General features: G+C 36.6%; 1 protein-coding gene across 2 annotated transcripts in view; it reads right to left on the bottom strand.

The window, feature by feature from the left end:
* MYLK4 (myosin light chain kinase family member 4) overlaps positions 1-14,469 on the bottom strand; it is a 77,667-nt gene that overhangs the window by 9,983 nt on the left and 53,215 nt on the right. The window contains exons 3-7 of one of the 2 annotated variants that reach the window (XM_016156491.2): positions 8,430-8,501; positions 4,812-4,917; positions 2,063-2,156; positions 1,875-1,984; positions 806-947 (exon numbers count right to left, since the gene is read on the bottom strand). In XM_016156491.2, the coding sequence (XP_016011977.1) occupies positions 806-947; positions 1,875-1,984; positions 2,063-2,156; positions 4,812-4,917; positions 8,430-8,501 (524 nt within the window). Of the gene's footprint in view, positions 1-805; positions 948-1,874; positions 1,985-2,062; positions 2,157-4,811; positions 4,918-8,429; positions 8,509-14,469 lie in introns of both variants that reach the window. The other variant, XM_016156501.2, reaches the window with a different exon arrangement.

The raw sequence follows: 14,469 nt of genomic DNA, 5'->3' as shown, positions 1-14,469 counted from the left end.
ATGAGAATATTATTGAGCCACGCAAGAAGATGCACTTCATGATTTTTAGCCCCAATATTAGAGCTGGTCAAAGTTGGGTCTTTCATTGGTTGTAACAAGGTACAGTACAATCCTAGGAGCTTCATAATGGGAGAGAGATCAAAGGGAAAGTCATAGATAAAAGAAGAAAGGAAAGTGTCTTGGCTCCCTGCTGCTAACAAAAGTTTTCCACCAATTCCAGTGTGGTGTCTGGCCCCACTCCTACCACCCTTTTCTGCTCCTTGGCACTTTATTGCTGCTCTGCTGGCTGCTCTGCCTCTCATTCTGCCATAGGTTTCTCCTCAGTACTCCAGCATGTCTATAGAAAAACAAATCCCTAAAGTCCAGAGCTTCCTGAAAGAATATCAAAAGAATGCTCAAGACTCTTGGAAAGCTGGAAAGTTTCTCTACTATTTTAGGTATTTTGAGTTAGCTAAAATGTTCCCTCCTACTCTTATCCTAATAATGACATGACACAACAAAAATATCATGGTGGTGGTGATGGTGGTTTAAATTCTAAACTTTTAGGGAAACCATCTCCCACGTGGATTCCTTTCACACAGGCAAGTTAAAAGAATCTGAATAGTAGTCCTTAAAGAAGGAGATGTGCAAATATTAGGGAGTGACAGAAGTTGGGAATGGGGAATGAGGTTAAGAATCTAGATTTTTATTAATTCCTGAATATGTACCTAGTGACAGCATCAATTTCCTGAGGTGGTGTACAGTATCTGACAGGGTCATCTGATCCCCATGAGGAAGGAAGGTTGGAATATAAAGCATGCTCTACCTTCAGGTCCAAATGAAGAATATACATCTGATGCATGTGTCGTATTCCCTCACATATCTGTTTGATGAAGAGGATAGTATCAAACTCAGTGAGATTGTAGTTGTCATCAATGATCCTGTCAAACAGCTCACCCCCATCCACACTGCAGAGAGAAGAAGAATGAAGTCTTTAGTCATGATTTCTGAATGAACATATTTTTCTTAAAGCAGCTTGGCATTTAAGCTCCTCTAACTCAGAAGTGTGCACATGGTTCTTTATCTTTTCTATCTCAGTTAGATAAATTTAGATTGAAGTCCCTTGTTTTAACTACCATAAATTTCACAAAAAGAAAGCCTCAAACTCTCTTTCATCCAGTGGCTACAGCTCTGGAGAGAGAACACATCTGCCATTTTCTAACATATAGGAAAGATAAAGAGGACTCCAAGAAAGCAGGGAGGGGAATTCCAAACAGCAAGTAAGCATTACACAGTCTCTTTAGATTAACTTTAGTGATAAAGTGTTTCTATGTGGCTGATGCTAGATATTTAGTGTTTGAAATTCCTTATTGAAAAATGATAAACAAAACCCAAAGTAAGGAAAAAATGAACTAAATCACAATACTGATTCAGTGTTATCCACTACTCACTTTCTAACTAACCACATTAAGTTTTTACAAAGGTGATTTTAAATGGAAGTTTCTTATCTCTAATTATTGAGTTCAACATGACCTTTGTATTGGTGATTAGCTTGAAAGCAAAATGTAGTTCAAAAATCACTTTTCTCCAGGTTGACCAGAATAATATTTAAACTAGATTTTTGACAGTATAGTTTAAATATAAAGCTAGATTTAGGTTGTCATTCTACTTCTTATTAATAAAATCATATGGAGAGATGTCTATTTCTAAGTAATTTCCTTTCTGAAACTGATAAGATTGTCTCATACGTGCAAGTCATAATCAGTGGTACACTGGATCTAGCAACTTCTGAGGCAGAGCAAAGCTACCCTCCATGGTCATGGATGGTGCAGGACTCTCCGACTGTGTGTGCACAGCCTTGGCAGGGAGAAGAGGGGGCAGGAGGGAACACATACTACTCCATAACCAGGATAATGTCATTCTTAGACTCAAAAGCATCGTAGAGCTGAATGAGGTTCACATGATCCAGCTGGTTCATGACGGTGATCTCGTTCTTCACCTCATCCTAAGAAGAAGGTAAAATGCTTAAATAAGTGAAGACAACAGCAGGGAGAGATCCACATTGCAAAGCCACAGCCTTTACCTTATCCTTTGTGCCTCTGGTCTTAATGATCTTGGCCGCCAGCTTCAGACCTGTTGCTTTTTCTTCACATTTGTGAACCTGGCCAAAGCGCCCCCTACCAAAGAAGAGGACGAGGGGCAGCATGAGCGTCTGTCCCCACCAGGACCCAGCTTCAGCCACTGCCAAATGGATGGGGAAGCTGCCCCAAGGCATTTCTCTTTTTGAGTTTGAATGTGCAAACCTCTTAGTGCATCTACTGTAGCTAATAAACTTCTACAACAGTGGCAAGGTGTGGTCTGTGGGTCACTGGCATTGGAATCACCTGAAGGGTTATAAGCAATACATGTTTCCTGGCTCTACCCCAGCTCTACTGAGACAGGAATCTGGAGTGAGGCCCCAGAACTGGCATGTTACAACATTCCTTGTGTAATTCATATGTGCTTTAAAATCTGAGAACCTCTGTTATAGAAAAAATAAAAGCATTCTGAATACATATGAATGTAATAAGTGAGGCTTTGCAAGCATGTGAACAATATAGGTTGTGAATCAGGCACATCAAATTATTTTTGGAAACTGCATATAAATAAATAAAAAGTAATGACAATATTGCATATAGACACATATAATCAAAAACATATTACATAATCATCTGTGAGCTTTCTGACACTTTAGCTTAGACATAAATTTATATATACTTTGTAAGACAGCTTCTGACAAATGTAATCACACACACAGCTGCAGCCTCATGAACAATTTTTAAATTTGACTTGCTTGCCTTGACTTCTGATTTAGTAAAATAGATAGAACGCAGGTGCCTGCCTGTGCGATGGCAGCTATCATGGCAGGAGAGACAGGGAAGCTTCCCTAACAACACTGTGCACCTAAGGCCACCACACTGCTAAAGGACTGCAGAGGTGAGGGTCTTGGCAACAGCCAACAGAGGCAGGTGGTGACTTTCACCACATCCCATTCAACTCAGCTACACATCCTGGGCAGAAGCAGATGAGTCCCATAAACATAGCTAAGTGATGACTTCAATTCAAACCACCATTCCAGGTGTAATCTCTTTACTGGAGCACGTGAAGACCTCATATGTGGCTGCTAATTAAGAAAATGTTTTTTTCTCTTAATTAGCAAAGGCCCCCAGAACTGCCTGAGCCCAGCAGAAGTGCCACATCACTGTTTAACTTCAGGACAACCTCAACTAATTTATTTTGTAAGTGCCTTGAATAATTAGGCTACCTCCCACTGTTTCTACTGGTCCGCCATACTGATAACCTCATGCTAATTGAATATGTTGAGTAAGGGTGATAAATAGCCTAGAGGCCATAGACTGGGAGATGAATCCCAGGTAAATTCAGGGGCCTGCCACTATGGGCAAGTTTTTCAAGATCCAATGATCCCAGACATGTTGCAGTATCTCTGCCAAAAGTGAAAAATAATTTGCTGTGTCTGAAATCTCTTTTTACTAAAAAGTAGGTATACCAGTTGATGATCTCTTTGAATTTTGGGGCAACAACATACATTTGATTATGTCTCTCTAACTTATTTACTGAGTGAATTATGGCTGCCAATTTTGAATGGAGCCCAGACGGGGGATAACTAGCAGCTGGTCCAGACTGCAGTACGACCAAGAAGATCCAATGCTGCCCAAAGGGGCAGAAAGGAAGTTTTTAAGGCATCATTGACAGGCCTTCACCTGAAACACAGCTTAAACCCCGGGGATTGTTTCAAAGCCTCTTCTGCCAATAATTCCTTTCCTTTAGAGAAAGAGTTGCTGCTTGTCACTGAATCCCTGAAAATCTAAATAAGCTGCTGCAGGCAGTAATACTTCAGGCTCCCATGGTACCTATTCATGTTTCAGAATTCCCATTTCTCCCTCAGCCCATCCTCAGAGTCTCAAGGGGAATTCTCCACGATCAGCCCGCTAAAAAGAAAAAAGTTCAGGTGATTCCGTGTGGCAGAGGGCAAAAGAAATATGGAAAGGGAAGAGGAAGAAGGGACTTTACAAATATCAACCACAACCCTAATTGCCAGTTTCAGAACCATGCATTACAGTAGCTATAGGTGTTTTCCAATGTATTATTAAGTAAATTTTGTATATATTTGGATAAATTTTCTGCTTTCCTCTTCCTATTTTATGTAGGTATGTTGATGGTAGTAAACTTTATAATTTAGGCTTTAAATTTAATTTAATTTAAATTAAATTAAATAGATACCATAGGGAAATTATGACTGAAGTAGAAGAGAAAGGAGTATCCCCAGTAATGATTTCCTGACGGACTTTACTCTTCCTTCTTCAGGGAGAGATTGTGCATTTTGATGTTCTTCAAATACATTTTTCAGTGAAGAAAATAATTGATTGAAATGGATAATAATAATCCATATAATGACAACATAAATGGAAAAACCAAACATGCAGCAAGAAATACACAATGTTGACTCATTTCTACATTTTTTTCTCAATTTTCAAGTTTTGGACAGCTTCTAAACCTTCCGGGTTTAGACACACACTGGGTTTCTCTCACTTTCAGACATTACAAATGTGAAGTAAAACATAATAAATGCAGAGTTTAGTCGCTGTCACCACTTCAACCTTTCTAGCATCAATGATGATTTTCAGAAATCTTTAAAATCTCTTAAAATGTTTGTTTGTGATGTTTCTGATTTTCAGGTCCAGAGTGGCAAATATTTATGAAATCTTCAGGATCTGTCTCTTTGCAAGGTCTCTTCTTTTGTTGAAATTGTGTTAAAATTGAGCATTACTTACCCTCCTAAAATTTCTGTTCTGCTCACAGTATAAAAACTGTTGACTGCTGTTTGTTTGGCTATCACAATTCGGTGATTAAATGGGGCAGGAGGAGCCAGGACATCATCTAGAAGGTGAGAAGGAAAGAAAAGCCATCTGTTAAGCAGACAAAACTCTTTATGACACCAGGCATTTTTGGCTCACAGTGAAAATTTGTTCATTTAATAATAAAATACAAGTTATCTATTTTATTCCTAATGATCCATGGAATATAAATTTTCATTTCATATTATGACCTGTGATTTATGGAGATGACACCTGACATGCTTGAGAAAAAAATGTTATGACCACTGAACTATGGTTCATATCATCTTCAGGACAACTTTTGACAAATGTCAAAAAGTTAAAAATTTCCAACCTTAATACAATCCAAATAGGTTATACCTCTAAGCTTGAGGCCATTTAAATTCAAACATGAGAAATTTTGTTCCATTTTTTCCAAAGCACCACAGATATATAGTCCATTATTTTAATAAAGCAGAGAAAAAAAATGAAAAGTTTCTTCATGTTATTGAAATGCTCAATATTATTATATATCACTTTTCATAATATTTTAGCCTTTACTTCAGACATATTTAAGGCACAGATAAATTTTTCCTGGCTAGAAATAAAATGCCCAGTAAAACTAGCTAAGTATATATGCCACAGCTCTCAGATTTCTTCCATTTTCTACCTTCTATCCTAAATGTTTAAATTCTAGTCCACCTCAGGATCAGTTCTAAAACACATAATTACTCAAGAATATACTTCCAGTGTTCTTTTTATTTTTCTATGATTACTGCTGTTAAAAATCTGCTTTCCATGGACCTATTTATTTCCCCATTTATTCATTATTTAAGCACCTACTACATGCACTTTCTTACATATATACAAGAGTGAGTAGATAATAACTTTGCTTTTGAAAATTTACATTTATTCAAAAAAACAAAAAAATATTTATTCAACATATAGTTCTTGAAGACTCATGTTAGGCACTCTGCCAACTATCAATATTTTTTCTTAATTCAGATAATATAAATCTTTGGGAATTTGATTTGATATGGACATTCACCTTGCATGCCATAAATATACAGAAAAATAAAGAAGTCATGAAAGAATTTTCTTGGTGCCTTTCATCTTTTCATATCCCTCCCCTCACCAAAAAAAGTGATTGAGTTACCTATACAAATGGCATCAATGCAGCATTATGTCTCCTTCAGGCTATTAAGCTAAATGAAATTTAGTTGGAAACGCTTGTTGAAAGGTTAAGAAGCTTTAAATGGCTGAAACAAAAGCCATTTCCTACCCAATGGAGTCACCAGATCTTGCTGTTTGGAGGTTTTAATTCTAGTGGACTCCAGGAGTTGGCCTTATAAGCTCCCATAGACTTGTCTGGTTTCTTCTGTCCTTCTCAGTGTGTGTGCTTCACCTGTACCCGCTATATCTATTCTGCTATTTTTGTTGTCCTCTGTGATAAAGTAGTCCTCTGCCTCTTTCTGCTTACTACTGCCAGCATGCTCTATTTGTTCAGCATTCTAGAAAATATGTCCTATTGCTGCTGAGTTTCCCAGGACTCTTGTTGTGGAAATAAATGGCTTTTACGCTGCTCATATACCTGGAAAATCAAATTCAGCTATAGCTCTCAAAGTTTCAGGGAGAAAATTTTCAGGTGGTCAAATTTCTTAGAACTAAAGCTTCCTGAAAATGGTATTTTTGGTGGAGGGACCTAAGCTTTGTAACAGAGAGTTGGCAATATCAGTATTTGGGAATAAAATGGAGCAGAATGTTTCCCCATCAGATCTAAGCACCAAGTTGACAGCTGTAGGTAACTAGGATCCCCAAGAATATTCCCAGTGACCTCACTGCAACCCAATTATTTCATTGACCCTTAACAAAAACAGTCATTTCATGGATACCTAACTTAATCTTCATTTTTGCAATTCCTTTCCTTATAAAAGAGAAAAATGACTAAATTAAAGCATAATAAAAGAAGCAATAATCTCTCCAACTATTAATAGCAGTAAGAGTAAACCTTTATTGGTGAAAGGATTGACCTAATTTCAGTTTTTCAGCAGCTCCAGACCTTACCAAGCACATATTTACAGTGATGGACTTTCTTAGTAAATGTTGACATTTATGTTCTTGATTGGGTTTCAAATAATTAAAAAATGAAATCAGAATTATATCTTAAATCTCTAAAAGAAGACCATAGATGTTTGGATAATTTCTGTTCTAAATAGATTCTGTAGCTCATCATAACATAGAGTAATTAAGTTTAATAGGCTGCGTAATTAACTGAATTTATAAGTGAAACTTTGCAGTTGAGGAAGAATCATTCAATAATCTACTTATTACTCAATCTTCACACTATTTTGGGGAAAAATAGACAATTTATCATGTATAATGAGCTAGATAAACTTTTTAAGAATTAAGTTTTTAACTTACAAATAAATCTGATCATTATTTAATTCTTAATCTTAGGAAGGGTGTGCTCTATGTTGTTAAAAATAAGAAATTTTTATTTTATCTTTAAAAATACTGATTGATGTTAGTCTAATAATTATTATTTTTGTTTTTCAGTTAGTAGGTGACTTAGAAAACAAGAAAATGCCTGAAAACATCACAGGCATTAAGAAAAAACAGATGGCAAGAAAAATCTACACAAGTGAGAAACTGGTTTCTAAACCCTTGTTTTAAAACTCACTTCAGTTATCCTTTGACAGAGCCTTAAATTGCGATGGCACATAGATTTACAAAAAAATATCAGTTATAGATGTATAATGCTTTAACCCCTACCTTTCATAAAACTGATTAGCATTGTTTTATCAACATTTTGCTTATTATTTGAACACTTGTCTAGCACTGTTTCATTTACAAATTGATTATCCCCTTTTTTCTCAGGTTCTCTTTTACTAGTATCTTCCTTAGATCGAAGCCTGTTTTTCTCTCCTTTGAACGCTGGACATTCATTCTATTCACAGTGGTTTGCTTATTACCTCCAGCACTACTGTTTTCTTGTCTATTCAGTCTCTCAGTGCATGAAATATTTTTTCCATCTGCATTCTTTCTTGGCTTTATGGACTTCTTTAGAGCAAAATCTTCTACCTCATCTTATGGTCTTTCTGTATGAAATGTGACAAAACTTCTCTGAACTAGAGAGGCATTGATCTTCTCAGCATTTTTCTTGTTGACTTTATTAACCTTTTCTTCCTCAGAGGAAGGCTAGTTCTTTGGGGGAAGATCTCTCTAAAAGCCATCATGGGACATGAAACATTATAATGGTGAATATATGCGATCAGTATAATTTTGGCTTCACGTAATGGCATCTCGATTCAGGTTTGTCTTTATTAGCAGATATAACCTTTTGAAAAGCAAAGTAGAAGTGAACATGACCAACTGACTGACAATTGGATTCCCAAAGATTTTCTAGTTTGTGACTAGTAGGACCCAAAGCCAATCAAATAAAAGTATTCAAACAATACTTCCCCTGATATGGGACTTTATAAATATATAACTTCCTCTAAATAAGAACAACAACAACAGAACTTTTATAGCAGAGCTTTCTTTATTTATAAATATCTAGTCTTCTAAATATGTTACCTGTGAGGGCCGTAGTCCTTTTGCCTTTGACAGGTGCCATTTCCTTCAGGTTGGGGTGTGACCACATCTTCTCTTTAGCCTGTAGATACACAATTGAGTAATTGAGGCTACATAGTATGTCAGGGTTTCTCAACCTCAAGAGTACTGACACTGGAGCTGGATAATTCTTTGTTGTGGGGAATGTCATGAGCATTATAGGATGTTTAGCAGCATCTCTGTCCTCTACCCATGCAAAGAGTACTCTCCCTCCCAGTTGTAACATTCAATGTCTTCAGAAATTGCTAATTTTCCCTTCGGAGTGAAATCACTTCAGACTGAGAACCATATATAATATGATTCAAATGCAGAAAAAAAAAATAGTACTTAGAGGGCGGAGCAGTCTGAATTAATGAAACCCTATATAGACTATAGTATTAGAAGACAAATGAACTAACTCACTATACGAAAAGAAATTCTGTAAAACTCTAGTCCTGTTTGTAGGTCAATCTTCATGAGTAGATTAAAGGATTTTGATACTATGTAAGTCACTCTTGACCTTTGTTTATATTGCCTTGATAAGGTTCACATATAAATCAAATAAAAATGAGAGAACATATGTGAATGGATTTTGTAAACCAGAAAGTAGGAGACTAAAGTAAGCATTTATAAATGGAACTTTTACATTGCTTAGAACAGATGGCCCTTTTCCTAAGCAGATAAACATTCTTCTCCATCTTAGCTTCTCTGAATTAGTTTAGCAAAATCCTTTTAAATACCACATTAAAGGTAAACATTAACCCAATTCCCCCAGATTATCACAAATGCATTATAAATTAATGAAATCGTATGGATATCCAAAGAATCAGTCTTTTTTCTTTGGAAAGGGAGTAAAATTTGCATTGGTGTGACTTGAAAGCATGAAGTGCCATGGAAGTGCAGCTCACAGATATCAAGATAAATTGCAAATGTGCTTTTAAACAATCCAAAGCGCAGCTCCATAGGTTCAGAGCATTTCCATTTTTTGGACAGGGACCTTGAATCACAGAGGCATGTTTAGTAAATCTGTTAAAAAACAAAATGAGAGATTACAGCCTCAGGGACTGTAATTTTTTTTTTCAAGTGAAAGTACAAGGCTGATATATACATACTTTTCCTTCTGCAGGGAAAGATTCCTTCTGCTTCCTCAGGCAAAGCCAGTTGCTGCCTCATTTATGCTTGTACAACACTCTGCACATACCCCAAACCTGCTATCCCTTGCAACATTTTGTTAAACATTTTTTTTCCTTTTTACCTCAAATGAGCAAAAAGACTTGCTCATCTTTGAATTCCTGGTGCTTATGTCAGAGACTAGGACATAATGATAATGATGATGGTGATACTGATGACAATGATGATGTGGTGGCTAACATTTACCAATCACTGACTATATACCAGGCACTTTTCTAAGTATGTTACTTTATTAACTCAGTTGCTCCTCATAACAACCTTTTGGAATAGGTACTATTAACTCCATTTTATAATGAAGTTTGGTGATTTCCCAAGGATACATGGTTCAGAAATAGTAAAACCAAGATTTAAACTCAGTTGCCTACTTCAGTCTGTGCTCTTAACTACTTACACTGTACTGTCACTCTGAAAAAAGAAATAGAAAATTACAGCCAAGGTAGATTGTTGATACTTATTAAATATCTACCAGACAACCAATACTACTAGAGATAAGAAAGAAGATTAAGAGAAAACAAGTTAATAGAGTGCAGAAATAAATATTCATTGATTAAAAATTAGAATTACCATGGAAGGCAGGAGAGAAAGAAAGAGAAAAATTAAGTCTACTTTTGAAAGTATATATCCAAATTAGTTAAATAAGAGAGTTTAACAAGTTGCTTTTAAGATAATTTGTTACTTTGTCTTTCAAAGCTTCTCTTTTGAAATGAAAACTCCTTGTGGATAGGCATTGTGCTTCTACATTTATTCAGAATGGTGTGAACACAATGCTAAAAGCATAGGTAGACTTAATAATAAAAACTGTTTATGTTTCAGTCAATTTTAATCCATCAAAATATATAAAATTGAGAATTTGATTATAAGACTGTGGAGAGATGATAGATCAGCACTGGCCTCTAAGGTCATCTGAAATGTTGGTGGCAAATGTCCACAAACTGGGCCAACATTCTTTGGGTACAGCAATCTGATTTGAGCAACAGAAGTTATTGATCCTGAGGAGTATAAGAAACCAGCTTCCAAATGAGGCTGTTTTTTTCTTCGCCAATCACATGTCACATATATTTTACCATTTAAATAACGTAAGGTCTTTATTCATTGCCATGGGCTATTATATTTTCATTTCGCTATGTAATACTGACATCTAGAGGAACTTTGAACTGAGGAGATTCCAAAATATGGAAGTCCTATTTCTCCTTTTCTGTTTCTGGACAACTTCAAAATGAAGAGTTTTTACTTTGTGTTTCCAAGTTATGTATGGAAGTTGCTGAAACAGAAAGCACAAGTCCCTGAACATATCTTGTTAGTTTTCAAAAACTGAACTTGTTTTTTACTGATTAATTAAAGAGAACAAGACTATGCTGTTAAGCATGATGTTCCTATAAGGATTATTATCACCCTCTGTTAATTAATAAAAATAATGTCAGACATTGTTTCCTCTGCTAAATTCACACCAACGACTGAGACCAGAAGGAGGGCCTCAGTTCTCTAAATTCACTCATTATTTATTTGCTTAGTAAATACTGATATATTTGCATATGGATGGGATTCCTTTTGTAACCTTTTCCCCATTCCTTTTATAATAATATATCAGTGCATTTAGAATGACATAGAGAAGAAAGGGAACTTGGCCCAAATGCCCAAGTATTCAAAACACAGTTCTGCTCCCTGCCCTCTGTCCTCAGTGGGGCATATGTACCCAGAGAGTGTCCAAAGTCGTCTTCAGGGAGCGGGAAAGGAATGATAGAACTGTTCTCTACGCCTCAGTTCCCCCAGCACCACACAGTAGGTCAGGGTCCTAAAAGTGCTTGATGAACCCATATGCAATGGAGAGAAGAAGTGCTTTCAGAACTGGTGCTCTCATCATGAGACCATTCTTTCATCAGACTGCATTATGGAAAAGTCAGACTATCCTGCCACCGTTGGAAATGCATCCCTGTTACTGACTCTCATATTCTTTGTATCACTTAACTGGTATTAAGTGATATCCACAGCTCTTCATTTGGGAATTATAGTTGCTACAGAAAGTTGTTTTCTTCACATCACAATGAGACATGACTAGAGTAACAACATATCCTGAGTGGAGGGCTTTTCATATTACTGCTTATAGAGATGTCAAGATGAACACTTCTTGGTGATTTTAACCTAATTCCTAGAAGTATATAAACAAAAGTATAACACTTTAAAATGACTTTGTTAATTTTTGATTAGGTTTCTCATAGGGGAGAGGAAAAAATAGAGCCTAAAAGAATTCAAAGAGAGAAATTTTCAGAAAACAAATATCAAAACTACATTTCTTTGCATAGAAGATAATTTTAGAGATCACTTGCAAAATAAATCTTTTCTCTTCATCAGGTTTACCTGAAAACCATGAGTCGTGGCATACTTTTGGTTTCTTGAGATTCTGTCACCAGAATAACACCTAAAGGACTTCAAAAACTGTGCAGCGAGGTTACTAAGAAAGTGTCATGGGGTACATGTTCATGTTAACCAATTTCATGTGCAGGTATAAATAGGATTATAGCTCCTAGATGTTCATTTGATTAAAATGTCTTACTTAGTAAAATTCCTCTTTTATGCTATACAAGACCAAACTTTGGAATGTTTTCACATGAAGTTTACAGTGGTTTTCATCACCTAATAAAACTGATTTCTTCCCACTGCAGACAGTTCCATAAGCATTCATTTCACATGGTGTTTTCAGTATGCTTTTTAATCTTTATGTTAGGTTCACTTTTATCACTCCATCTTTTGTCTCCTGCTCCAAGCAGTCACCTTTCGATTCAGCCTCTCCTTGCAGGCTGGCTAATGGAGGTGACATATGCTGGCAGAGGCTCATGGGAGCTCAGTGTTTCCTAAGGTGAGGTGATGTGTGGTCCTGTTGGTTGTAAGACAAGTTCAGAGATCTGAACTTAGATTCACTAAGCAAAATATTTAACCTCCAAATGGTTTACCTTTCCAAATCTTCCCCTGTACACAAATTCCACAAGCACACACACAAAATGGCTTTTAAAAGCTATCTCTGAAAAGCTGTGAGAAGCTGCAAAGCTATTAAAAAGTCTCTGAATTTGGAGTGTGTAATACAAACTCTGTAGCTATAAAATAATCAGTTATGACTATCCCCAAATATTTAGTTGTCTAGTCCCTTCTACCCAATAAGTAGGTCTGAGAAAAGCACCCAACAGCATCCCCTGGGGGTTTGTTAGAGACACACTTTCGGCCCCTCCCTGCCCCCTACCCACCCAAAGCTGAATCTGCATTCTAACCAGTCCCCAGGGTTCTCATGCACAATAGAATTTGAGAAGTATTGGCCTAGATAACATACTTGATGACTTGTTGTGAAGAGCTATTTCACAAAATATCTGTCACAGCCTAATGTATTTATTTAAATCTTGCCTCCATCCACCAAGAGTTAATGTCATACTTAGGTAAACTCAGAGGGAGGACAGTAGAGGGAGAAGCAAGGAGCCAAGACAATGCTCAGCTAGTCTGGATGTCAGCTAGCCTTGAGAAGAGTAGCCAGAGGAAGTCCAGAGCTGTATAGAATATTAGTGAGCTTTGCAAAATGTCCAGAATCTTGACACCAACCCAGTAGTCCTGGCAGGGACTCAGAAGAAAATGCAAGACATGACATTATGTGCCTAGAATTTTCCACTAATCTCTGGGTTTACAGAATGCCTGAATTCAGGTCTCAAAGAAAAGCAACATTAAGATGTAAAGGTTCTATTATGGACTGAATGTTTGTGGCCCTCCAAAATTGATATATCGAAGTCCTAATTTCCTATATGATGGTATTAGGAGGTGAGGCCTTTGGGAAGTAATTAGGTTTAGATAAAGTGGAGTCCTAGGATGAGATGAGTGTCTTTATAAGAAGAGAAAGAGGGAGAAGGAGTATGGAGTCACATACATATGGGTGCACTTTCTCTCCCTGCCACTTTCTTTTCTCCCTCTCCCTCTCCCCCTTCTCTCTCTCTCTCTCTCTCTCTCTCTCTCTCTCTCAGTTCACATTAGAACAGAACCATGCTGGCACCCTGATCTTGGACATCCAGTCTTCAGAATTGTGAGAAATAAATGTTCGTTGTGTAAGCTGCCCAGTCTATGATATTTTGTTACAGCAGCACAAACTAAGAAAAGTGTAATGAAAACTGGGCCAACAGTAAGTTCTAGGGAATTAGAAATATATTCTGATCAACTCCAAAATGCAAAGAACACAGGATTATAAACTCAAGTGCTATAACTTGATTACTATAAAGGTGACTACCAACTTTAAAAGGAACCAAAGTATTTTAAAACAAAAAAAAAGTCTTTTGAAACAAAATTTTGAAGTACACCAATAGCACATGCCCTCTAATACCACCTAGTTGTCTGTATTTTTATTTCTAAGATATAATTAAACTCTCAATTAATGTAGAACATAAATACCTTACTAAACTCTGTGTTTTCTCTCATTGTCTTTTGTTTTATTGTGTACATACAGGTAAATATTCAGCCAGTACACTGATACTGTATCAATTATTAAAATAGGAAAATACTTCCATACTTGTTGGTAAATAGCAGATGTCCTAAGATGTCTGGGAGCCCCACTTCTAACTCCTGACCAAGCCACCCTGCCTATACTCAGGACCTTCACAAGATCCAGTAACTAGAGAGTCAATATTTAGCATAGCAATGACCCTATTCCAACCTAGTTCAATCTGATAGGCATGTGACTATGGAATCTTAGTTACTAAATGCAGTACTGCACCAACGAACATGAATATACTGTGAATGCGTTGGTCTGCAATAGTAGGCTCTTGGTCATATAATTTTTGATATTTGATTAAAAGCTTCTTATTTTTAG

Source organism: Rousettus aegyptiacus, unplaced genomic scaffold (assembly GCF_014176215.1).
Source record: "Rousettus aegyptiacus isolate mRouAeg1 unplaced genomic scaffold, mRouAeg1.p scaffold_m13_p_1, whole genome shotgun sequence".
NCBI classification, from domain to species: Eukaryota; Metazoa; Chordata; class Mammalia; order Chiroptera; family Pteropodidae; genus Rousettus; species Rousettus aegyptiacus.
The sequence above is the reverse complement of the archived record's forward strand: the minus strand, read 5'-3'. Positions and strand labels throughout refer to the sequence as shown.